Genomic DNA, 27,383 nt, shown 5'->3' with positions numbered 1-27,383 from the left:
GAGGGAACAAAAAGTGGGATAAAATTTTTTCGAATGTTATGACGGTTCTAAATGTCACATTTCGAAGGAACATTATGGCACCTACGAAGCTGTCGTATTATACAGCTAATTGTGGCGGTTTTTAATAACTGCCATATTAAAACCGCCACTTTATACACGATTTTTTGTAGTGAGGTCTCTTGTTATAGCCAATGTCCATTACAATACTATGTCACCATTTCATGGCATAATCTATGAATTCTAAAGAGGCTATTTTCACCTTTTGGTCATCATTGACCTCATAGGCTTTACAAATTTGTTCACATTTAGCCTCCCAATCTAAATACATATTAGGATCACTATCACCACTAAAGCTAGGTACTTTTACAAAAGGAAGTTGAGGCTTTACTTCTTGGTGATGTCTTTGTTCACGGTGATGTCTCTCTCCATGAGAATGATGGTGATGCCTCCTTCTTCTATAATCTTCTCCATGGTCATGAGCATTGGAAGAATCATTGGAAGAATGTCTAGGAGAATGATGTCTCCCATGGATGGAATGTGAGGATCTTTCGTGCTTCAATTCAAGTTTTGCTAATCTTTCCTCCAATTTTAGCATAACATCATCTTTGATTGCTAATCTATCTTCCAACTTTTGCATAGCTTCATCTTTGAGAGCAAGGGCTCGTTTTGCTTCTTTTAACTCATTAAGAACATAAGCTTTATGAGTAGAATGTGATTTGGAAGATTCAGCACTTGAATATGTATCCATTGGACAAAGAAAACAACAAACACAATAGCAAACAATATTAAGAAAAAACAAGGTTAGCAAATAGAACAATTATAGTAAAAAAATAAAAGTCACTCAATTCACTCCAAGAAAGAATACTTCCCTCAACCAATCTTCTCTTGAGGTCTTATAACTCTTAGATGAAATATGTCAAAGCAAAAGCACTCTTTCTCAAAGCCAATACACCTCAAAACTTAAAGAACAATAAAAGACAAGCAAGAAAAGGTGTAAACAAGAAAGGTTATATCAAAAGGAATACAAGATATATGACAAACTCAAAGAATAGTGAAGAAAAGACAAGCAAGAAAAATAAGGTACTCAATTAAAGGATGACACACAAAAGAAATCGAGAGAAAAGCACTAGAATAGATGAAGAAAACAAAAACAGAACTACTGGAATTTTTATATAAACTGTGCGTGACTTTACAGATTTATCTGGAACTGTATAATGCAAACTGGATTATAAAATTTAAACCACAGAAAGTTCAAGATCTTATTTCAACAATGGCACTGGAATTACACAAAAACAGTAAGCCAATTAATTCTGATAAATTTTGCAAAATCACTGCCAGATTACCGTATTTTTTGTGCCATAATTACACACTGGACGTATTTCAATTATCATTTTTTTTTGTACTTGGAATTTTGATGTACTTCTTTTTTCTACTTTTTTATAACACTTTCACTAACTCAAATCCAGAATTTCAGAAATTTCCAGTAAGCAAATAAATTGCAATAAATCGAAACGGTCAGCACGTTTTCAAGAAAAAAAAGGAAACCTATCTAGAATGAAAAGAAGATTTAAGAACTTCAAAAGACATAATAGAAGTGATGTTTTAAGAACTTGTATAAGTCTATTACACAAGTATGAACTCAAAACTAAAAAGAAAAAGCACCAAAGGATCAAGAAAACAAACACATAAAACTGTACTCAAAACAAAATCAAGAAACAAAAATTATCAACAAAAGGACTACATAGAATTCATAACATTTTTGGAGAAACATGACTTTGACAAAACTTATAAGGATTCAAAAATCAAAATGACACAAACACAATGTAATAAGAACAAGAAAACAGCAAGAAATACTAAAAAATAAACCTAAAACAGAAAGGTAACAACAAGAATGTAAAGTTCTTGAATTAAAAGTGCCAAAACAACTCAAACACACATAAGAACAAACCTAAGACTCATGATACCACATAATATGATTCCAATAACATGATAGAGATATGATATGAACATGTTATGGATTCAACAAGAGTTGGGATAAGATTAGGCACTTTTTAAGAATTGGATCAATGTTCTTAACATTCAAGAACTCACCAAAACACAAGTAACCAAGCCAAACTCATATAGAAACACATAATATGGCATATAAACCGATTAAAATACAAAAGAACACAAATGAACCGATTCAAACACAAGGAAACACAACAAAAACCACAAGAACAGCAAACTAGAAGGAACTACCGAATGAAACCACAAAACAAGCAAGTTCTACCGATTGAAAAGACTAGAAACATCAAAGACATGTTTTAGAGTTTGTTTTAGAATGGAAATGGATGAAGAAGATGAAAAGAACTAGGAAACTTATGTGGTTGTAGCTCTTGGAGATGTGCACGCCACTTGAAGGATGAAAGGCTTCAAGATGAGTATAGTTGCCGCCACTTGAGAGTCCAAGAATGCACTCAAGATAAGATTAGAAGAGAAGAAGACACAAGTCTCTCTCAATTCACTCACCAATTTGGAAGAGGTTCTTTACTCAAAAATCAATTCTATCATTTCAAAGACTCAAGCCCTCCTTTTATAGGGGAAAGGACCATCACCTATTACAAAGAAGCTTACAAGAGAAGCTTTACATGGTAGCCTATAACTCTTCCACTTCTAGCGCCTAAAATGGAGAGTGAAGAGGCACCTTCTATATTTTTCCTAAAAACTAACGCCTATAGATGTTATACACAAGAGGTGTCTTAGGTTTCCCTCTTTAGCACCTTACTAAACACTACTCTATGTATTTTAAATTTTATACAAAAGAAACTACAAAAAGAGAAAACATTTGAAGCCTACTTCCTAACTCTTTAGCTTTGCTCCTTGTAATCCTTTGAGGTAAAAAGGATGATGAGCTAATATGTCTTTGAGCATCTTCAACTTCAACCTCATTCTCTTTTTCTTCTTGATCTCCATCACACCTTTAGTCAGAACACCCTCTGACTTTATAGGATTTCAACACACTTCACAAGTTTATAAAAGAACAAATACAAGAATCATGAAAGCAACAGATTACACCTGAGTTTACAAGAATCATAGAGCTCCTAGGATCAGACCTTGAACTAGTGCACAACTATTTAGCAATCTTACAAACCTTTGAAAAACTTTTCTGAAAATCAATCGCAATCTCACTAAATTTGATATCTGTCTTGTTGTATATGTTTCAAAAAGAAAAGCCTTATTTATAGCTCTAAAAAACTAGTCGTTCTAGGCAACAATTATGAGCCAAAACAGTTTTGATTCAATTGAAAAACAGATTAACAGGTTTTTGAAAAGCTGTTATGAAATGTGACAATCAACCGGTTGAAAAGTTGTTTTAATCAGTTGAATTGGTTAGACAGTTATTTAACCAAGTCAAAAACAGTTTTAAAACCTTCAAACAACCTATGTGACAAACAACCAATTATTTCGAGGTTTCAACCGGTTGTTTCTCTCTTTGCTTAGAAAAACACTTTTCTCTTTCAAAATAGATTGAGCAAGTTTGTGCAAGGGACTAGGAATGATCTTTACAGGAAATCTAAACAACCTAGACTAAGCATAGATTTGAAACATCAAAGCTCCCATGTTCTACATGCACAATCTTCAATGCATGGTGGTAACATCCAACATTATGCAACACTAAGAGAACCTGAAGCAATTCTGTTTTTGGGCATGAGAGGGAGCTGTTTTTTTTTTTGCAATTGTTGGACCTTAATCAAATTTTAGAAGAATGGGGTGAAGGTGCAGTGATGCAGATCAAGACTGGAAGTGATATTATGCAGTTGTTTAGAATTATGCTTATGGAGCAGGAGTAGAAGGAAGATGGAATATATACAATGGGATAATATTACTTTTTATGCTAGTTTTGCAACAATTGATATAAAAAAAAAATGGATTAAATATGTTTTTTATGTTTATACTTTCACGCAAAATTAGTTTTCGTCCCTAATTCAAATTTTAGATTTTTTTAATACTTGTTAGTAAGAAAACTATTGGATTAAGTCATTGTCAAATTTTTTACATAACAAACAAATTTTTTGTGTGAATTATAATATTAAAATATTTCATGTTAACTCATTGCTAACATGAATATTATAATACAATGCACACTGCAAATTTATTTAATATATTAAAAAGAACATCGTTACAATAGTTTTCTTCTTTATCCTAGTGCTCTAAGTTTAAAGAGATAAAAGTCACTTTAATGTTATAATAAGACAAAAACATATTTAACTATTTTTTTTTAAACTAGTGTGTATTTACTTTCCTATCATTGTTTCGCTATCTTTGACATCTTTGAAATATCTCACACTTAATTTGGAGCTACTAAGCCTGTTAATTTTCTGTTAATGAATATTTTAGATGATGCAACGTCTAAGCACCACTAATCCTATCATACGACATGTGTTGCATTATAACTTTTCAGAATTTCTTCCTCTCAAACAAATTCAAATCCTAATTTAGCGTCCCTTAGAGTTTAATTTTAATCTTCGTAAAATTTATTGTTTAATTTTAGTTCTTCAAAATTCAGAGTTTGAATCTAGCCTTTAATCAATTTATTATCCTGTATGAGTTATTTTTTTAATTTCTACATTTCCACGTTTTTCTTGGAACAAGTTACTAGATTTGTTAACCCCTAAAAACAAGTCATACAAAAATTTATTGCTTGTCTTGTTAAAAGCAATAACAAAGATATGTTATAGAGTTATTCCCTCTTTACCAAAGACTTAAACATAAAAAATTCTAACTACTTTGGTTTACAATTTTTTTTCTTGAATGTCCTCCAATTAAATGAGAGGTTATTTCAAATTATTTTTTTTATTGATGTCAAGTTTCAATTTAAAGAAATGAAATTAATAAAGATAAGTGATTTTAACCAACTTTCTTAATTAATGTAAATATTACTAGTTTTCTTGTATTTTTAAGTTGAAGTATCTAATTGAACAATAATATCAAGTTGATTGGAATTTTATTATAATTCACAATTTCATGTATTCTCACTTTTTATTTAATGAATACTTTTGAAAATATTTATTGGAAATCACATTTTTAATGAATATTTATTATGATTCACACATTTGAACGCATTTCTTCTGAAATTATATTGGTTAAAATTTAGAATTTTCAATAATTTTTAACCCATAATAAAGAACATGCTAGAGAGAGAGTATATAACTATTTTGTTTGATTTTTTTTTATTTTATAAATACCAATGCAATGAAAGAGTAATGACATTTATAAGTGGCATCTAATTCTTGATATTACAAATCTACAACTTACAATCATTATGTTATCTTTTCGTTAATATTGCTTAATAATATATTATATTAGAGTTTTAATCAATTTTGTCAAGATAACCCACTTTAATAAATTAAAAATGTCGATCCATTTAATAAAACCTATTTTAGACTATCTATTAATCCTTTGTATGGTTTTATATCCAATCCATCCATAAAAATACTTTTTCTAAAATCATAAATAAATTTTAAATTTCAAAAAAAAAATTAAAATATATTTTTAAGTTTTTTGGAAGGTAATTTAGGACAGATTTAATCATGAAGAAAATGGTTGAAATAATAGGGACATTCATTGAGTTTTAGAAAAAATAATAAATTAGTTATTAACCCTCTATAAAATTGTATGGATAGATTTAATATGATCTATTTCTTTACATCTTTATAATAAATAGATTAGATAAATTTATTCATAAATAGATTGAATGGATAAATGGGTTACTTTCACTCTAAAAATAATCTTTTCTAATTATAAAAGTTTAACTATGATTCAACTACAAATAAATCATCTAACCTTGAATAATTTTTCACTTTTTAGATGTTTCGTTTTACATCCCCTTTCTTTGTGATGGGAAAAAACGCACACAGAAGCAACATACAATCATGAATCAACTGCAGAAAATAAACAACACAAGATTTAACGTGGTTTGGTCGTCAATCTGCAACCTACGTCCACAGGCAACTAATTAGATTTTCATTCTGTTTGTTACAAAATTACAAGTACAGTGATCTCTTTAAATAGAGATATTATAAAGGGGACACAATATTTGTCTATGTTCAAGATACCGTCTAATGTGTTAAAGAAGATTGTGCGTCTGCAGAGGGATTTTTTGTGGGGTTGGGGGTCAAATGGAAGAAAGGTTGCATGGATGGCATGGGATAAGATTTGTAAATCCAAGGATGCAGGAGGGTTCGGTATTATCAATATCAGGCAATTTAATTTGGCTTTATTGGGAAAATGGATTTGGCGCCTAAAAACGGAAATGGGGGGGGGTTGTGGAGGGATGTATTAGATTCTAAGTACGGAGGTTGGAGAGGTTTGAAGGAGCAACGAGATATTAATAGTAAGGTTTCTCTGTGGTGGAGAGATTTAAGGAAGGTCTGGAGGTCTGAGGAATGGGGAGGGAAGTTTGAAGATCGTTTGTCTTTGGAGGTCGGTAACGGGAGAGAGGTATTGTTTTGGTCAGACAACTGGATAGACTCAGAAGACTTGAGAAGTAGATTTCCAAGGTTATTTTCATTGTCTGTTAATAAGGAGGCAAGATTATGTGATTGTGGAATATGGGGGAACGGGTCCTGGGAATGGAAATTAAGGTGGAGAAGAGGTCTGTTTGCTTGGGAAGAGGAGCAAGAAAGTCAACTCTTAGAGTTGATCTCTAATAAGATGCTTGAGATGGAAACAGTGGATAGATGGGTTTGGAAAGATAGTGGGTCAACAGAAAGAATTTTCAGTTAAGTCTGCTTATGGGTTTTTAAGGGGAGAAGGAAGCGAGGAAGTCTCAAGAAGATATAATATTTTCTGGAAAATTAAGGCGCTTCCCTCAGCACATGTCACAGCTTGGAGAGTGATGGAAAACAAGGTTGCTTGTAAGATTAATCTGGAGAGAAGAGGAATCGGGATTGAGAGTAATTTGTGTTGCTTGTGTAGGAGGTACGAGGAGTCAACAAATCATTTGTTTTGCGAATGCAGAGTTGCTTGTTTAATTTGGAATCTTTGTTATGATTGGTTAGGAGTAAGATCTGTCAATTTTATGGATCCTAGGTCTCATTTTGAACATTTCAAGATTCTGGATGCACCCACTTCAGTTAATCTTATTATGGGCAACGTGTGGATTGCGTTGATTAGTGAAATTTGGAGGCATAGGAACAACTGTTTATTTAAAGGTGGAGTGGTTGACCACATGGAGGTGTTCTCTTTGGCACAAATTAAGGATTAGTCCTGGATCTCTTCAAAGGTACCGTCAGCTAATTTCTCATTCTCTGATTGGTGTCTTGAACCTTTGGTTTGTATGCATTCAATTTAGTTTTGATATGAGGATTGATCCTTGTTATTCTTTGTTATTTTGATAGAGATGGGTTTGACTGTAGGAGGTTTTGTTGGCTGATTTGTAGTTAGAAAGGTAATTTGTGAACATCATTTTACTGTATAAGGGTTGGATCACCCCTGAAGTGATCCCTTTTAATTTCATTGCTATTTGCTGATAAAAAAAAGGGACACAATGATTAAGCTCATTCGCTAAAACATGGTATCTAGTCAGCCCAACCCAATTGATCTTGGTTTCACACTCAACAATTTCCCACTTGAAGCCATGGAACAATGTTCACCTACGCTTCAACTGTGTACATGTACTTTTGTAAGTTGTCAACGGAACTCAATGTTCCACCTCTAGTTGCCACCAGCCTTCTTAATCATCTTGAAGACTTCATTGAAACTCCCCTGAGTTTCAACATGTTCGTCATGACTGAAATTGCCACTGATCTGTCCTCTGTTCCTACCGGCTCCCACTTACACAAATTGCCAAATCCTGGAATAGCCTGAGAACAAACATACTCCATACTCAACAAGAACTTTTCTGGAGATGTTTCAACAGCTAAAATATTGGTTCTCCTAACCCATTGTCGTCTAGGAACCTCAGCTGAAGCACGACCCGTGCTCCCACTACCATAAGTACCTTGACTGGTCTACCTGAACCTTTCCATGCTCGTTCATCCTGAATCTGACATGTGGCTCTGAGTTTCTCTCTTGTAAAAACAACCCTCTTCTGCCCACGAGATTCTGTGAACCGGACTTTGTTTATCTTCCGAACTGGGACGGCCACTCCCTCAGACAGTAATCCGACCATATACAAGGAACCTCTCTTTCTTCCGTGGGCCATGACAAGATTTCCCTTGATGACCTTCCTCTGCTGATTTCTGAACTTCACATCATGTCCCTATTCGTCCAACTGCCTAACAGAAATCAAACTTTTCGTTAAGCTTGGAACAACTCTAACATCCTTCAAAGTCCAGAAATCGACTGGCGTCTTCAACACTATGTCACCTATGTCTGAAACATCAAGAGTTTTGTTGTCCGCTAGTCTTACCTTTCCAAAGTCCCCAATAACTAGATTCTGCAATGTTTCACGGACGTGGGTAGCATGAAATGAAGCACCAAAATCCATGACCCAGGAATCCACACTGCTATCTACACAACAGACTAAAAGGTCCTCGTCCGTGGAGTCTTCTACAATGTTGACTTGTTCATCATTTGGGCATTGATTCCTGAAATGTCTCATCTCCTTGTAGTTCCAACATGTTACACTTGAGCAATCCTGAGTCTTTGACTGACTCCTTCCTTTGTTCTTGCTCCCACTATCTCTGATATTTTTCTTACCTCTGATGACATATAGCGATTCACTAGATGATTCCCCAAAACTCCTTCTTCGAACGTCCTCGCCAAGAATGAGATCATGAATCTTCTCAAAAGTGAATCAATCGGGTCCCGCTGAACAAGTAACTGTTGTAACCGTTCCAGACCAACTGTCAGATATGCTCAGTAACTGAATTGTCTTCCTTCATCCTTGTGTTTACCAATTCTCTAATCAGAAACACCTTGTTTGCAGCAGATGGCTTCTCGTACATATTAGACAGTGCTTCCATGATACCTTTCGTTGTCTTCTCCTTCAGAATGTTGAACGCAACATTCTTGGTCAAAGAGAGTCGGATAACGGACATAGCTTTCCGATCCAAACCTGCCCACTCTGCATCGGGCATCTTTTCTGACTTGTCACCCAAAACCATGTCCAAGTCTTTTTAGACTAGCAAATCCTCAATTCACATTTTCCACCAACTGAAATTTGTACCATTGAATTTTTCAATTCGAAACTTCCCGTCTTCTGTCATCTCAAATGACTAGACAAGAAACTCAGTCCAACTAATTTCAGATTGGCAAATTTTATTTTTTTTAAATCAAGAACACAAAAAATTGCACCACCCAAAATCACTCACCAACAGACCTGGTCATAGTCCCCACTGCACTGGCGCTTCGCCGCACTGGCGTGCTCTGCACCTCCACTGTCGCTGGTCACCGCCTTCGCACTACACTCTGTGTCGTCTCAGACCAGCACACCTGTAGAATGCACACACAACCCTAGCTTTGGGATGCCGTTGTCGCCCCTGCGAAACCCTAGCTTTGGGACGTCGTTATCGCCCTTGTGGAACCCTAGCTTTGGGACGCTGCTGCAGGCACAATTTTCACATCTCGTCGATTAATTTTTGTTGATCGGATCTCTAGTGTGTAAACAAACCAAACTCTGATGCCACTTGATGGAAAAAAACGCACGCGAAAGCAACACACACAATCACGAATGAACTGCAGAAAATAAACAACACAGGATTTAACGTGGTTCGGTCGCCAATCTACAACCTACGTCCACAGGCAACTAATTAGATTTTTATTTTGTTTGTTACAAAATTACAAGTAAATGATCTCTTTAAATAGAGATTATGGGGACACAACGATTAAGCTCATTCACTAAAACATGGTGTCTAGTCAGCCGAACCCAATTGGTCTTAACTTCACACTCTACACTTGTATATAAGATAAAATTGTCGCTGCCACCTCTTAGAGTCGTCATCACTCTCTTTCCATCACTACCACATGTCTAGACTCATGCAACAAACATTCAAATTCTAAAATATGTAAACTCTTTTTTATATAAAAAATAATTTTAAATTATATAATTTAAAAAATCTTTCAAATTACCTGAATTTTTTTAATGTAAGATGACTTTCAACTTCTAAATCTCAATTTATTTCAAGTTTGCATAATTCAAAAGACACTTTTAAAAATAACTTTGAGATTATATAATTAAAAATATAATATTAACTTTCAAATTATCTGAAATTCAAAAATTAAAATTGACTTATAATATTTACATATTTTAATATTTACAAAGCTACAGAAGAAAAACATACATTGGAGTGCAAAAACGAATTGTCTACCCACTAATATGATAGAATCAACTAAACCATTTATAAAAATATTTGTCAGAAGATTAAAAATTAAAAGAAATAAGAACTAAACTAAATTCCAATTTGAAAAAAAAGAAAACAAAATATTATATCCAAAATATACATAACCAACAAGGTTGTTTCTTCGTGCTCCCATGACTTCTTCAGTACTTCCATACTAAAAAGGAATATGCTTATGTCCTTAAATAAATAATTTAAAAAATAAAATCATAAGCATTTTAACTTTACACACTCTCTCTCCTCTCTTCTCTCATTCCACGGTCTCTTGGTGTACCTCCAACACAATTTGGGGTGGTTTTTCACACTTTGAGATGTCATTGTGTAGTTGTAGAGGTGAGAATTTGCATCTTTTGAAATGTTTTGTTGTATAGTTTAGTGCTATTTTGTTGTTGGTGGTTTTTTTTGTCATTCAAAATTCCCAGTTTAAATAAATCAGAAAGATAAACTGAAAAGATAAAATGGGAGTGGATTAAATCCGCAACAATGAAATCCCAAAAAAACATGTATCGGATTGTGAAAAACATGAAAAAAAACTCTAATTCAATTTTTTTTCGAATTAGATAATTCATTAATCATTTCACAACTTAAAAAATACCTTTCAGATTAAATAATTCAAAATCATTTGATAACTCAAAAAAATACTTTACAAATTAGCAATCCACAAGTCATTTCATACAATAGACAACTATCTATATTACGTATCCAGAAACAAGACATCATCATCCATTCTGAATTCAATACATTTTAGATTATCTAATCCATAAATTATAAAATTTAGTAATTCTATTTGTTTAACATGGAACTCACTTCCAAATTCATATTAACATTTCAACTTATGAAACCTAAAATAAAGAAGTATTACAAATTGTGTAAGCCGAAATACTAATCCAGATTCAAGAGTAAGTTCCATATTACATCATTTGAAGTATAATTTCTAAGATCTTTAACTTTTGAATTCATTAATTTGTAGATGCACCGAATTAACAAATCCAGAACATAAAAAAAATTAACGATACCTACTCACTTAAAAATGCCACCACCGACACCAACAACCACCAATTATCAACAACCGTCATCCATAATCAACACAACCCACCACCACCACCTTCAACCCACACACTCTCTTCATTCACCAACCAACCGTAAAAAACAATGTCAATGCCTTTTATTTTTAACTTTTTACTAAAGGACGATTTTAGAATTTTGAAATTTATGGAGGTGCTGGGAAAAGTGATGGAACTTCAGAAAGAAGCAGCCAACTAATAATTGGACACATATTGTGAACTCTATTCACAATACTTCCAAAAGCAACAAATTTTTGGAGACAACAATATCAGAATATTCGGATCTAATTAGTTTCCCTGGAACCTCTACCGTAGCAATGGTGTAAAATTACAATTGAGAAGGCAAAAACACATGGAAATTGCAAAAGAGACAAAAATGATACATGGTAACTCATTCTCAACATTAAGCAAACAAAATTTCACAAGTTCACTCATCATGATTGAGGTCCCTTTTTCAAATTCCGTAACTAACCTACTGAATTAAGGTGAGGTAGGTGACTCGAGAGACTACAATAGTGCATCGTTATGTACAAACCAAATGCCTAACAAAGAATAGAATTATTGTATTGGCTTTTCAGAACTCGTTCATCAATTCCCTTAGTTGTAACCTAATCATAAAGGCCAAATTCATTTTAAGGTGAAACACAAAACAAGAAAATTTTCAAGTTCTAATGACAGGACCATTGTATATCCCTCTCCGAATCACAAAGTCGTCAGGAGGTTGAAATTCTTCCAACCAGGTAACATCAGACACTGTAACTCCATTCAACTGAAGATTACCTGCAATTAAAATTAATGTTGGCAAACCATATGGTGTGGTTAACAAAACACAACATTTACAGGTAAAACCATCAATCATTTGGGACACAAGGCATAAATGAACCTGCATTGGATATAAATAAGATCACCTGGAAGATCTTTCCTCTGCGATTTCCGGAAGTAGGTGCAGTGTCTTCCATGTTCTGAAGAATAAGGTGGAGATAATACATCAAAGATTGCACAGGGAGTTACTGCCTTAAAAGTATGTATGTTCCCTCCAAGGGTAGGATAAAGAACTGTCGTGGGAATTGGTGCTTTCATCTCGGTATCTTTGACAAGCTTTGCAGCTCTAGCTGCCAAGAACAAATTGGTTGAGGGCAAGAAGACCAAAATTATTAATGATTAATAATCCTTACCAATTCCCAAATGAGGTAAAATATTATGAAGAGAAACAAGATAAATAAGACTACAAGGTAAATATAACCTCTAATTTTCATAAGCACAGAAGGTAAAGAAATAAAAACTAAGTGCCTGATATCCTAGATGATTTTGATTAAGTGCTCCTAAGCAACAAAATGCAACAAGAATATGCTTCATTTTTCAAACATATCATAACATATCATGTGAGACGCAAGTGCTCTATCTGACAAACGATATAGGACATTGTTTTGCAAGAAATGTTTCATCTCCACATCTATTAAGAAGATCTCGTAAAATGTTTGTAAACATCAAAGATCCCTAAGGGACATGCTAAAGTTGTTCTACGCCTACTACGCACATCTTGACACGCCTTGTGTCAACTCTGCAAAGGCTATCTATCACATACAGTCCTATGTTGTACTCCAATTTGGGTGAAAGCTCTCTAACCAATACCTGATAAGTCATACCAGCTATTGAGATGCTGATTAAGGAAGAGATAAGCATTTAATGTTGCATGGGACGCATTTAATGCATATCTACATATCTGCATGGATAGACCTGAAGTGAAGCTCCATAACAAGTAGAAAAGAATTTATAACGGCTCTTTTCTTAACTGCCTATATAAAACAATCTTCCAATTTGAAGACAATAGAAGTGATCAAGAGATGTTGAAACACTGTCAATATTCATACTCAAAGCTTTATATGCCTTAAGTTTCAAAAGAACATTGTTGATGTTCATTTAGCAAGCTAAAAGAGTTCATTAACCTTGTATCCTTTGAAAGATGTTATCTCTGTCTAGTAAGCAAAACCATGTGATCGTTTAGAATACCCTTTCTCTGTAAAACCCACTTAGCCAAGAGTGGTTGTTGTTCCAAATAATACTCGTGTTATTTAGCCAAGAGTGGCTAAATTCCAATCAATACTTTGGATTGTTAACCAAGACTAGCTGAGTGTTCAAACAATACTCGAGTTATCTAGCCAGGGGTGAATGTGTTCCAATAATTCTCTGTTGTAACTTCAGAGTCCTAGTGAAACTTGATCAAGGTAATCAAGAATTACTGCTTTTACAAATTAACTAGTACAAAAATCTCCAACATAAATCCATCTTTCCTTTATGCTCATTTAAATTGCATGTTAATAAAACTGTACTATCAAAAGGAGAGCTTAAAAAGTAAGATTTAGACAAGTTATTGACAAATTGTCTGTCACGATACAAACTTGCATCTATGTGCACTCCATCATACACAACTTTGCAAGAATTTCAAATATGTTTTAATACACAATTTCACCCTCCTTTCTTGTGTATTTGACTTATTTTCCGTAGTATCATAACTCCTCGTCTTAGGAGCTCTATTTCCACTATCACATAATTAGTTGTCATTATCAACAGGGAGGAATAGGTCAAGAATCGAACAACTAACCAAAAAAATTCCCTTTTTGACTCCCATTATCCACTGTTTTTCATTTACCAAACATTCAATCTGCCAGTTTATAATTTCTAGACAATTTTAGCTCTGCTACCATATGCTTTTCATAGTTGAGTTTTAACTGAGACCAAGAACTAACATTAACAGGCTAGATTTCGTCTGTTGACTTTTAAAACACAGGTCCTGGCTTTTTCCTTTCAGTTTCATGAGAGCACAAACTATTTTGGAGGATGATGACAGGGTACCATCCTGTCCTACCTCATTAACGATGGCCATGACAAAACAAAAACAAAGAAGGGAGCAACAGATTCAATACTTGATGTATTCCCAGGCAGATACACCGGACAAAAAACTGGATTGCAACAAAAATATGTAAAGCCATAAAGAACAAACCTTCAGATGGATCAGTTGGACCAGGAAAATCAATCCAATCATAGGATTGAACATGTACTGAACCATATAAGAGCTTGCTTAAGACTGTCATTCCAGGATGATTATGGAGAGGAATAACAGAAGAAGGGGGCATACAAAAAATTCCTATCTGATGAAGATAAAAAATATTAATCAAACTTTTGTAGCTATGCTCAAGAAATGAGTATAAAAATTGCTGACTAAATTGTGAGTTCTGAGAATTAAAACTAACAGAGAAGCTGTCATCTTCATACAAATGCAGGTATTTGATCGGTGGTGACTGTTGATGGTTCCCATTACATTCAGGCATTTGACCAGACCAGTTACGAACCACTTGTGCCTCCTGTTCAAGACCTACATCTGAAGGCTTGATTTTTTCTGAAACATTAAAAGAATGGTTATTAAAAAGATCACAAGGGAACAAAATGTACAATACAAGTCCATGTGTGGTATATGACTGTATTTTAAAACACTCAGAAAGAACAGAACCAAAGATCACAGAGAGACAGTTGAAATGTTACGCTGGCATTCACAGCTATTTAAGCACACTTGTATAGCCCCTTGAGCAGATTATATAATCACAATCTCTAACACTAAGTAGGAGTCACAATCACAAGCTTGCAAAGATTTTCGATCAGATGTCAAAATCAGGTCAAATATTGATTGTTGGGATATAATACAGAATACCAGCAGCTGGTGTAACGATATGAGCAGTAAAAATCATATTTCAAAAGGTAGAAATATTTTACTGTGCATTACCATACTGATAAGCAAGAAAATTAAATTAATAAATGGCAAATAGAAATCTAGTTAACAGCAAAAACTTTAAAACAAAATTAATCCTTATTAATCTAAATTAATCCTAAAATGTAAACAGCCATCAGTCGACCTTTTTCCTCTCTTCTAAAGAAGATAATTGCTTCATCCAAGAGTTTGGAGAGAACATTGTGACTACTCAATTCTTGAGAAGAATAAAAACAAGTTAATGACAAAATTGTCATGACAAAACCTCAATTTTTCAACCTTGCCATAATCTCCTCCAGAAATTCAAATCCATAAAAAAGGAAAAGAGAGAACAAAAGGAACGCTTAAAGATTTCTGGAGTGGAGTCTGAACATAGCATAGAACGACTTGTATCTGAATATATACTCAGTTATTACTCATATCAATCACACGACCTATTTGTTAAAACCCTCCAGATTGGACAAATATTTAACAATGACTATTCTTTGGAATCACAAGCAATAAGTTTATTTGCATGATTATTAGAATCAAATGTACACATGCATAATATAAAATATATATATATATGTGTGTGTGTATATATATTATTGTAACATGGTTATTAGGAAAACATATCTTCGGACTCTTCCTAATCATTTCACCATATTTTTATTTTCTTATTTTAAAAGTTTTTACAGATAATGAAAATGTAATTGGTTTGATAGCTATCAACAAAATAATTATTTATTTTCTTATATTGTTCAAGTTCGTGTCAAAGCTCCCAATCTTGGGAGCCTGTTTCCACTGCCTCGTTAACAACCATAATCGTTGTTGTTCGCCATTGTCGTTGAGGTTAATGGTTGGCTAGAAAGGTGTGAACCACTCGCCGCCGCCACAAACAATGTCGTCACGACCTCTTGAGCCCATTCCAAGGGGTGGTGACATCTCACTTGACTTCAATTCGAGTAGATGTGAATTTTTTTATTCTTGTACCAAATAGGTTATCAAATAAAAGTGACAAGCGATGAATCTTTGTTATCTCTTTTTTTTCTTCTGTTTTTACAATGTCCGGTGTGAAAGCTTCTAACAATGATTGAATAAATGACTAAGTCATCGTATGCCTTACCCATGAAAAGTAAGAGTACATTCAATACTATTGGTTCTTTGTCTCATGGTGTTTGGATTATTAATTCAGGAGAAACCGATCACATGACTCATTTTCATAATCTTGTCCATTTGTATGCCAAGATGACTAGAGAATAACTCATTACAGTTACAAATGGTGATAGTGTACCCATATGCAGTTCCAAGAATATAACTTTAGAAACATTTATTGTAATAAAGGATGTTTTATACCAACAGTCTTATCTCTATACAAAAACTTACAGAAGATTTGAATAGTTTGGTAACTTTTTTCTCTTCTTATTTCAAGACTTTGCCACAAGGAATATGATTTTAATTACCAAGGAGCAGAGTGGATTATATTTGTTGGAATCCAAGGGCCAAAACAAAAAGTCATAAGCTAACAAGCAACATCAAAAACATGAGCAAGTCCTCAGATATGGCTTCATCATAAAAGGCTTGGGCATCCCTCCTTCAACCCAATAAAATCTTTGTTCCCTCATTTGTTCATTAAAGAGTCTATTGAGTCTTTCAAATGTGATTTTTGTAAAAGGTCAAAAAGTCACCATGTATCTTATCTCCATCTCTTGTAAAAAGAGTAATTTCCCATTTGACTTTATTCACACTAATGTTTGGGGCCCTACTTTAGAATACATTTTTGGAGAAAAATGATTTGTTACTTTTATTGATGATTGTACTCGTGTTACATGGACATACATTATGAAAAGTAAATTTGAGGTTTGTCACGTCTTTGTTAATTTTTTGTCTTGTCTAAAATCAATTGGAAAAAGCATCAAAAAAATTAAGTAATAAATATGTGAATCATAAATTATCCAAATTTGTCTCATAATAGTATTGTTCATGAACTAACATTCCACAACAAAAAATATAAAAAACAACATACTTTGAGAGCAAGAAGAGCTTCCTGATTCAGAGGTAAGGGAGCCTAAAGGTTATAATGAGGAAGTAAGTGTTACTAAGAATTTACTTATTACATTGAAAAAGGGAAAAAGATTGTGTGTTAAATATCCTATTTTTCAATATGTCTACATAAACTGACAATCTCTATAATAGACATTGAAGTTTTACTGTCATCACTAATGCCACAGAAATTCCTACCATAGTCTAAGAAGTTATGAGAAGTGAACATTGGACTCAAGCCATGAGAGAGGAGATAAATGCATTACAAAGAAACTCAACATGGGAGATTGTTGACAAACCAAGAGACAAAAACACCATAGCATGTAGATGGATATTTACTATGAAACATAAGGCAAATTGGTCACTAGATAGGTACAAAGCTAGATTGGTTGCAAATGGGTACACTCAAATTTATGGAATTGACCATGAGGAGACTTTTTGTCCTGTAGCAAAGATGAATACAGATCAAGTTGTTCTTGCACTAATTGGATGTTAAAAATGTTTTTCTTCGTGGAGCTTTAGAAGAAGTGTACATGAATATTCTTCTCGAATTTGAAACTCAGGGGAAGGAATAAGGTATGTATTCTAATAAAGGCCTTATAAGATCATACTTGATGACCTTAAAATAAAGGTTAATATTCCTAAGGAATTGTACTGTAATAACAAGTCAACCATAATCATTGTTCATAATCCAGTCCAGTATATAAGACCAAACACATTGAAATTCGCAAACACTTCATCAAAGATAATCTTGACATAGGCCTAGTGGTTACAATCCATGTCCCTACAGGATTTCAAATAACAAATATTTTCACACAAGTGATTTCTCAAGACAGATTCCAGGATCTTGCAAGCAAATTGGGAATGATTGATGTTCATGTGTCAACTTGAGGGAGAGTGTTGTAAATAATAGATTATTGAGATAAAAAGAATGTCAATATATCCAGAGTTAGGAAAAAGTACTTCAAAATCTTCTTATTCATTTCAACATATTTTTATTTCCTTATTTTAAAGATTTGGACTATTGCAAATAGAGACATTAAAATGTAATTGGTGTCATTGTTATCAATAAAATATTTTTTTATTTTCTTATACAAGTTATACAATATTATATATTTATATATATATATATATATATAAATAATTCAACAAGGAAAACAAACAACATACCTAACTTCTCACGAACTTTTGCAACAGCTTCTTCAGAGACAGGTCCATCTGGCGAAAAGGAAGCCTTGCACAACCTATAAAGTCTCTGTATATAATATGGCATCCTGTAAAGGTGTGATCGACTAATCTACCGATAACACCTTGCAAAGCAGTTTATCGATTGCAATAGGGACTGGATATACAATTGGATAATAACAGCGTTTTAATCTCAAAGCAACGGTAACGAATCTGAATTGCTGCAGATGATCCCTCACAGCAAATCTAATTATGAACCTATTGAACAACAAAAGAGTGATAGCACAGCTAAAAAAAATGAGTTTCACGTCATAGACATCACAACAAGTCTAATAGCAAACCACTTTACGATCTAAATATACAATTAGGGCAGCAGACGATTCATTCCAAAACACTGAGATTCAACTGTATTCTGCTCTATGGTTTCCCTAAATAAACATCCAAAGAACCTAAAACCTCCATTTTTCACATACAAATCAACAAACCCCACAAGCTTTGCACAGACAAAAAAACCAAAACCCTACATTATTCCTTCATTTCCACTCATCAAAACAGCACTTCACAATCGAATGTGACGTTTCAATAATAAAACACTCATTTTTCCATGGCATACACTGTTATAGCAGGGGAATATTTAGCACAACAGCGAACAGAAAATGGAAAAATAGAGAGCGACCCAATAACAAATATGAGCTGAAAAAGGCATATAGAAAGAAGTATTGGATGAGAACCACAAATGGGGCACCAGATTCCGATTTTGAAACGGGGAAAAGCGCAAAAATATCATGGATTGAGGTTCCGGAAAGGGAAGCGAACCTGGTAAAGCCTTGGAGAAGAAGGTTTAGAGGTAGGGTGCAGAAGCGGATGAAGAATGAGGAGAGGTTGAAGTATGGCAGAATAGGTACAAAAGAAAGTAAAAACTAGGAAGAAAAGGGAAAAGAATTAAAGGTTAAAAATTGAAGAAACGCGATTAATTAAAGAGGCCCAAGGAAGATCTTCAACACGTCATCATCACGCACTGTTTCTTCTTTTTTTTTTCGTTTTTAATGGGTCAAACAAAAGCTGTTTTTAAACTAAGGATTTAAGATTACTCTAGAACAGACAACTTTGGAAGGTTTACAAAACATAATGTTTCATTTTTGTTAGACAAAAAAAAGTGTTAAAATAGAAAAATACTCACTGTGTTACTACCAAAACACTTATAATAACATGTAAGAAAAAGACTAAAAAAATTATTGTATGAGCTTAAATTTATGTAATTTTAATTAGTCATACTTTGTCACCACAAGTACTTATTGAGTTGTAGTAATAAAATCTATTTTGGGTTCTTAATGCAAATTTGTGTGGTCCCTCTTATATAAGAAGCAAATGTTATCTATTCTTTTTGTCCCAATTAAAGAACCTAAATTGGATTTTTATTTTTGTTGGTCCCCTTCATTTTTGTACTTGTGTTTGATTAAGAACATTTTTTAAAGTTATTGTAGAAGAATCGAGTGTAAAATAATAAGAGCATTTAAGAAGCATTATTGGAGATGACTCTAAAAAGATTTATTTCCAATTGAGATTTTAGTTGATAAAATATCAAATTATTATTTTTTATTCGCATAAGAAGTTAAAGTTTTGGAAAAAAAAATATACTTGATTGCTTTGCTTTTATTCAAATTCAAATATAATACCTTGACTATAAATTTAGAGTGAAAAAGGTGTCGAATATTTTAAATGATTTATTCAGAGAAAAAAACTCAAAACTAATCGATGAATGCTTAAAATACAGTTGAAGTGAAATAAGCTAAAATACTGCTTGAAGAAAAACACAAGTGTAAAATAATAAACATACCAAGATTTACTAAATACACCCATTTGTTTTCAAAATGCCTTCTACAATTTCATAAAAATATTAACTAAAATGAATTAAAATAATATATATATATATATATGTATATTAAATAACTATTTTTAAATATACGAGCCTAAAAAGAAAGTTTGAATAATTATAAAATCAAAATAAATAATTAAATTGTTTATTGAAAAGAGAAATATTCTTATTTGATTCATACTGATTCTTTACTACTTAAAAAGAATTCTATGAAAAGAAAGATAGACACGTATGTAAGAAAACACGTACAACTTCTCTTATTTATTTTTGAAGAAACATTTCCTTATGAACTCAAAATAAAAGTCAAGACATGACTAAAAAAAAATTCTTCCTTCACTCCAATGTTTTTTCAATGAATTACAAGTTGGAAATTCTTTGATCAAAATTTTAAATTAAATTGAAAATATAATCTTGACAATTTAAATTATATTTCTAAATTTTTAATTATACAATTTAAAATTAAAAATGTACTTTAAATTAGAAAAGTTCTAAAAACTATGGGGTGTGAAAGAGAAAAAAAAATCCATGTCTCAATTCATCGGAAATTTTACCACAATATTAAGAACTTTGTTTTCTTGTTTAGAAAATTAATACAAAAATAACATATATTTTTTGAGTGGGAAACCAACCCCTTGTTGAACTTCTTCATTGGTCAATGGTTGAAGTTGTGGAGAAATGCATGTTAGGCTTTCACATGTTCAACACTGTAAAAGTAGCGTGCAACCTCCAATATTATCTTGATTAAAGTCTATTTCATGATCGAGCGCACGATACAGAAAAATCAATACAGCTGACCCCCAACTATAATTCCTGACGTTGTTCAAGTCAACCAACAATAATAAATACATTAAATGTACCTTACTGCCAGAATAATCAGCCATCAATAGGCTCCTAATAAGTGTTAATATGCGGGCTCAAGCATGTTGAGCAATAACATCATTGATTGCATGATGTGGCAGTTCCTGGAAAGTGTTGTTAAGCCAAGACAAATTGATTGCATTTCCTTTTACCGCTGTAGAGGGTGGTATAAATCCAAGCAACTGCTCACACAAAGATACTAAATCACCACTAGTAATTCCGGTGATAACCTCTCCATCAATAGGTAAACCCAATACCAATTTCACATCTTCCAAAGTAATAGTTGTTTCACCGAGAGGAAAGTGAAAGGTACTAGTCTCCGTTCTCCACCTTTCCACTAATGTTGTAAGTAGTACGTGGTTGAAGTCAATGTTATTAAATTTTAACAAATGTCCGAAACCAGAATGATCAATTAACTATTTGACTCATTGGTCAAGTATGTCTTCATGCTTTAGTACCCAAATTGTATGTCTTCGGAGTCTCAATAGTCCTTCATTACCTTCCCATACGTCTTTAGTAACATGTTTCTCTTGAATTCGCAATAGGGACATATAATTTAGAAGGTGATGAGATGTCATAAAATTCTAATAAGATGATTCGTGAAAATACAACTAATTTTTACAGTACCTTTGTAAAAAGAGGATTCCTTTGTAATCTCAAATATAAATACATTTTATTATTTTTATTTCATTTAATGAAATTACACTTTCAATTATATTATACACCATTTATTTTCTTAAATTAAAGATAAGAAAAAAAATATTGATGGTATACTATAAATTATAAAAACATACTAATGTTCTTATTATTATAATTAAAAGAGGATCCGTGTGGTAGTGGTGAATATTATTAAAACTATTATATAACTTTAGACTCTTTTATTATATAAAAATTTGTGCTGAATTAAGTCTAGGGTGCAGTGATATTTTCTTAAATTAAGTGGAATTTGTGCAGTGATATTTAATTGATCTAAAACAGAAAAGATTTACTTTACTAGCAATTTACGGGTACTGATTAAAGAGTATGCAATATAACATATTAAATGATTTCATTAATTTAAAATATAAGTATTAAATATGTTTGTTTCCTTAGTTCTTATGTTATTTTATATTAATACTCCATTTAAATCCAATTACAAACTTAAATATAAACAAAATTCAACCATATTGATTCTTACTCTTAAACTTAATCAATCATCTGCTATAATGAAGACAATTAGTAAGATTATCTTGTATGAAAATAAAAAATATTAGTTAATTTTGTTAATATTTTTTAAATAAATTTTAAGTAGTTAACTTTGTTTACAAATTTAAAGATACTAGTACTTTAGAACTGAATTCTTTTACATGTAATTTTTACTCATATATATAAAACTAAATTTTAGTCAAAACCAATATATACATACAGATCCATCCACAGAAAATACAAAACAGTTTATGAGAGCTGAAATATAGTGTGTGATATATCATAATCTTTATTAGCATGTGCTTGCTACTATAATTAATTAATTAAAATATTAGAGAGAAATTACCTTTGTGATTGAATGGCACGCTTAAGCACTTCCAGAACAATGGCAAAGCTAGAGAAATATAAAGGTGAGCATGGGTCGTTGAATGTGTATTGCAAAGGAGATAGAAGTCTATTAAATAGAGATGCTTGTGAGTTTCAATAAATGAAAGTTTGAATTCAAACTTCAATGGCAGAAATAATCTCTGCCATTGTGATTATTGTATCACACTAAAGTGAAAACTGTAGCCATGTGAAGATAAAGTTGGCGAGAAAGTAAAACATTGCTTGTGAAAAAATAAAGCTGGTGGTGCAGGGTCTTGCAATTGAAGTTGCCAATTATGAGTGAAGGTTTGTGAGATACATTATTTTCTCCTTCTAGTGTAAAGTTCAAAGAAAATCGTAAAAGTAATGTAAATTTATGTAACATTCTTGTTTATCATATTCTTTCCTCTATTTAGACAACACATATAATATATATAGCAGGATCCTCTTATTATAAAAAATATTATTTGTAATATATTATATTATTATTGTTAGTATGGTTATTGTTTCTATATTGTTAAGAAGAGAGAGAATTGTGATGAAAAATTTGTTCTAAAAGATAATATATGTTCCAAAAAGTTTGTTTTAAAAAATTTGTTCCTGTAATTCTATTTTAGAATGCATCTAGTATGTTTTGAAAATTTTATGTAACCTTTTTGTTATGTAAAGCTGATTATAGAAAACACATCTCATAAGTTTTAGAAAATATGTTTAAGAAATTTCGATTCCAAAAAGCTTTTTTTTAAAAATTTATTATGGAAAGAATTCTGTTCCAAAACTTCTAGAAAGTTTGTTTTGGAATATTTTCAGAACACTTAATTTGGAAGTGACAAACGAAAGATAAAATGGTCATTTCGAAAATGATTGGACGCAGTTTGAAATTCCACGGGTGCAGAAAGAAAAGGCCCAACAGTATGGAGGCGAATGTTAAAGCCCAATATCAGAAAGGTCCAATAGAAAATGGAACCCAGCCTGACGTGCATCCCAAGCTAGAAGTATATTATCCACATTCAATTGGTTGAACTACTTCAATCTTCGTCTAATAAAACCCTAGACTTTACACAACACAACATAGCTCAAGCACAGAAGAAAAACAACAAGTTCTCCAAACAAAAAAATCCAAACCTTTGAACCATGTCAGGAGTGGGACCTCTCTCGCAGGATTGGGAACCGGTGGTGCTTCGCAAAAAAGCCCCCACTTCTGCCGCCCGCAAGGATGAGAAAGCCGTCAACGCGGCTCGCCGTTCCGGCGCCGACATCGACACCATAAAAAAATGTTCACTCCTCCCCTTCAATTTCTTCAATCGGTTATCGATTTTTGGAAGTAGAAAATCATTTTTATTTTTTTAATGTTTTTGATCGAATCGTCTGATTCGGTTGAGTTTTGTTCCGATTAGTGATCATCTTTTAGGATTTTTGGTTAGACGTATTGGTTTATTATATTTTTCTTATTACGGTGTAGTTCTTTCAGTTATATAGGCGATTCTTATTAGGTTTTCTGTTTTATGACTTTGTTGCATGTTATTTGGTTTTGTTGCTTATTACGTGGTACTGGTTATTGTTGTGTAGTTTTCATCTGCGGTTTTGTTAATCAATATTTTTCTTGTGGTTGAATATGAAGTGGACTATGGGTTATGGATTTATACATTATAACTGGTTTTTGTGATTGTCTAGAGAAGTATTTTCTTCTGGGTTGATTTTATTTTGCTTGGCGTACTTAAATGAATCAGACTTGAATTTTTGATAACGTTATTGGATGTTTCTGATTTTTTTTACCGTTTTAGTCTCCTTCGTATTTGGGTGGCCGGAGTGACGATTGTTTAGTTCTTGTTTGCAGATAATGCTGGAACAAACAAAGCTGCTTCCAGTAGCACTTCATTGAATACTAAGAGGCTGGATGATGATACCGAGAGTCTAACTCGTAAGTTTGCTACACTTTATATATTCTACTGATTCGTCGGTGAAAAATTTGCATGCATCATGATTTGATTGGTTCTATGCTATAAATTTTAGCAGCTTGTGTCATTTGTGCCAAGGTTTGGAATATTTACATGGTTAACTTAGGAAATTCATATTCCTTTTTAAGCATGCGGTGACTGCAGGTATCTCATATCTAAGCACAGTGCAAAGATGACTTTATGACTTGGACTTGGTAGAGAAGCTTTGACAGGGGAGATTTCGTTTGTGGTTCTAACTGTGGTTTGGAATCAATGACAACTGCCAACACGTTTGTTAATTTTCTTTTTGCAAAATGTGTTCTGTTATCCAGCCACTAGAGCTATATTTTGTTGTTTTGAGGTGAAGAAATTTTTTCCTTGACATTATTCACATACCTATACTAATAACTACACTTTAAAAAAAGAATCAAGACAGATTAATTTGCATACCTGTACTCTTCTTTCTATTTGAAAATAATCCCTTAAATGTCCCCCTATTCGTTTTCTAAAATAACTACAAAAGCTTTTTCTCTCTTCTGTTTGTTTCATTTTCTTAGAATATAGAATATTAAAATCTGAAGAATCCTTTTAGATATTACGAAAGCGAATGTCAAACCATTTCTTTTTCTATTTCGGATTTTGAATAATTTTGTTGTAAATGAAAAAAGCATATTTTTGTATATCAATTCACATCGAAATCCATTTTAATGAGATCGACACTATTTATTCATAATCCGGTTGTTATTGACAAATCAATTGAAAATCTAAAGCGAGTTTATCAATTCTGTATGAACAAGATTCATTGTTATAGATCACTTTCAGGTAAAATGTTCCCAAATATAGATCAATCCGTTGTTTCCTTTGTTTTCTGGAATCAGTTTTGTGAACTTGAGTTAAATACAAGATAAACTTTATCATTCAGACAAACTCTTAGTGTACTAGTGTAGTTCCATCTGCTCTAGTCCTATGTGACAGTTAGTTGATGTCAGGGTAGACTTCGAACTAATGAAATTATGACAGTAGCCCCCCACCCATGCGATGCGAACATATAGTTTCTATAAAAGAAGTTCTACATTATTAGAGTGTAATCATTGTGCTACAGAATCATAAAACCGAGTCTTTCTTTCAATGTGCAATGTGTTGATTGTACTTTTGTTTCTGTTTGATGAGATAACTACTCTGGTGTCTGCAATTCTCCTTTGTCTTGCCTACAATGTGCAGTGTGTTGCTTATGTTTTGCTTATTCTCTTCTTTTTCTTACTTATCTTGGCTGTTGTTGTGTCTATACCTAGTTCAATGGTGTTGTGCAATCCATGTAAACTCACCTAGTTGTTGTGTTATGTAGATTCTTCTGATGACATTCTTATAGATAGAGTTAAGGAGCTTTATTCAACAGAAGTGTGTCACTATAACTTTGATACCACTATATAACTTTGATACCACTATATAACTTTGATCATCGAAGAGTTTCTTTTCTTAATTCATTTTAATCAAAACTTGTGTATATGACTCACACCCCTTTCTATTTTAAAGTTCATTCATATAAACTTGTCTGCCAAGACAAGACTCCTGTTGTTGTGTACCTTAGCCATATGATATGAGGGTCAAAGATTGTTGCATCGTTTAGATTCTTCTGTTGGCATATTCCTATAGATAAAATCGAGGGACTTTATATCAACAGAAGTGTGTTGCTACAGCTTTGATACCACTATATAACTTTGAACAGCAATAGAGTTTCTTAATCTTTTGAAGTTTTTAGCATCAAAACTTCTCTTATATGACTCAACCTTACCCATTCTCCTGCTTTAATGCCCATACTGAGTTATTGAACTTGTGTGAACAGATGATCGGGTACCAACTGAACTCAAGAAAGCTATAATGCAGGCCCGGATGGACAAGAAACTAACTCAGGCTCAGGTTGCTCAAGTAAGTACTGTTCTCTATTTCTCTTGCGTTCACAAACCTCATTTATACCGTGTTTATGTTCATTATTTGTAGTTGGGTAGTTAGTGATAACGTATGATTGTTTTCAGTTGATCAATGAGAAGCCTCAAGTGATCCAGGAGTACGAGTCAGGGAAAGCCATTCCAAACCAGCAGATCATTGGCAAGTTGGAGAGAGCCCTTGGTGCCAAACTGCGTGGCAAGAAATGAAGAAGCTACTCTAACGGTTCTGTATGTAGTTTAAGGCTTTTGTTTCACTGTCCAAGGTTGGTTGCAAGAGAAACAACTGGTGTGGCAACTTGAGTCTTTCACCTGTCCAAACATGATTATGTATTTGCATAAATAAAGATGTATTTTCAGAACAAATTAATTTACCTTGGAGCTGCGATGATGTGTTTATGATATAACTGTGAAGATCCACAATGTGTTCATTCGTTGGGATCTAGTGCCATTTATTATGTGGATAAGAAGGAAGAAAACGGAATTAAATTGTACTAGTCCTTTTTGCCTAACCACTCTTTCTTTTCACTTCTGGTTTTTGTTTAACATCTAAAGTTTAGGAAAATTTTGATTGGCAATTACTTCTAGCACCAATCAAATTTGAAGTTGGACTTTTTATGTGAAATGACAAAAATGTCCTTAAAAATACATTTTGAAATTTCCTTCCCAGAGTATTTTTTCAGATTTGGAATTTTTGATTCCAGAATACGTTTAGATTTTATTTTTTAGAATTTCCAGATTTGGATTTCTGTATTCCCACCAAATACGATTTTAAATTTTTTTTTACAGGTTTTATTTACTTGATTTTCAAATTTTATTCTGGTTTTTTATTTTCAGAATGTATTTTTTTTTTTTGGAATTT

At 32.8% G+C, this 27,383-nt stretch overlaps 2 protein-coding genes across 2 annotated transcripts; one reads left to right on the top strand and one right to left on the bottom strand.

Moving 5' to 3' along the window:
• Positions 1–11,763: 11,763 nt before the first annotated feature.
• On the bottom strand, positions 11,764–19,307 carry LOC137835387 (plant cysteine oxidase 4-like). Its single transcript, XM_068643870.1, has 6 exons — positions 19,173–19,307; positions 18,342–18,614; positions 14,638–14,783; positions 14,388–14,535; positions 12,295–12,498; positions 11,764–12,166 (listed from the first exon to the last, which is right to left on the bottom strand). Exons 2-6 carry the CDS (start codon positions 18,442–18,444, stop codon positions 12,048–12,050), a joined length of 720 nt encoding a protein of 239 aa, XP_068499971.1. The 5' UTR covers positions 18,445–18,614; positions 19,173–19,307; the 3' UTR covers positions 11,764–12,047.
• A 4,320-nt stretch (positions 19,308–23,627) lies between these two features.
• Positions 23,628–26,887, top strand: LOC137835388 (multiprotein-bridging factor 1a). Its single transcript, XM_068643871.1, has 4 exons — positions 23,628–23,917; positions 24,479–24,562; positions 26,422–26,504; positions 26,612–26,887. Exons 1-4 carry the CDS (start codon positions 23,776–23,778, stop codon positions 26,729–26,731), a joined length of 429 nt encoding a protein of 142 aa, XP_068499972.1. The 5' UTR covers positions 23,628–23,775; the 3' UTR covers positions 26,732–26,887.
• Positions 26,888–27,383: the final 496 nt, after the last annotated feature.

This window comes from Phaseolus vulgaris, chromosome 5, assembly GCF_000499845.2.
Source record: "Phaseolus vulgaris cultivar G19833 chromosome 5, P. vulgaris v2.0, whole genome shotgun sequence".
Classification (NCBI taxonomy): domain Eukaryota; kingdom Viridiplantae; phylum Streptophyta; class Magnoliopsida; order Fabales; family Fabaceae; genus Phaseolus; species Phaseolus vulgaris.
This window is presented reverse-complemented; position numbering and strand designations above follow the sequence as displayed.

Coding starts and splice junctions, on each gene's coding strand:
- LOC137835387 (XM_068643870.1), bottom strand. CDS start 18,444: ATGCCATATTATATACAGAGACTTTATAGGTTGTGCAAGGCTTCCTTT. Junction 14,536..14,637: donor ATGAAGATGACAGCTTCTCT/GTTAGTTTTAAT, acceptor TATCTTCATCAG/ATAGGAATTTTTTGTATGCC. Junction 12,499..14,387: donor TCCAACTGATCCATCTGAAG/GTTTGTTCTTTA, acceptor TGTTCTTGGCAG/CTAGAGCTGCAAAGCTTGTC.
- LOC137835388 (XM_068643871.1), top strand. CDS start 23,776: ATGTCAGGAGTGGGACCTCTCTCGCAGGATTGGGAACCGGTGGTGCTT. Junction 24,563..26,421: donor TGATACCGAGAGTCTAACTC/GTAAGTTTGCTA, acceptor TTGTGTGAACAG/ATGATCGGGTACCAACTGAA. Junction 26,505..26,611: donor CTCAGGCTCAGGTTGCTCAA/GTAAGTACTGTT, acceptor GATTGTTTTCAG/TTGATCAATGAGAAGCCTCA.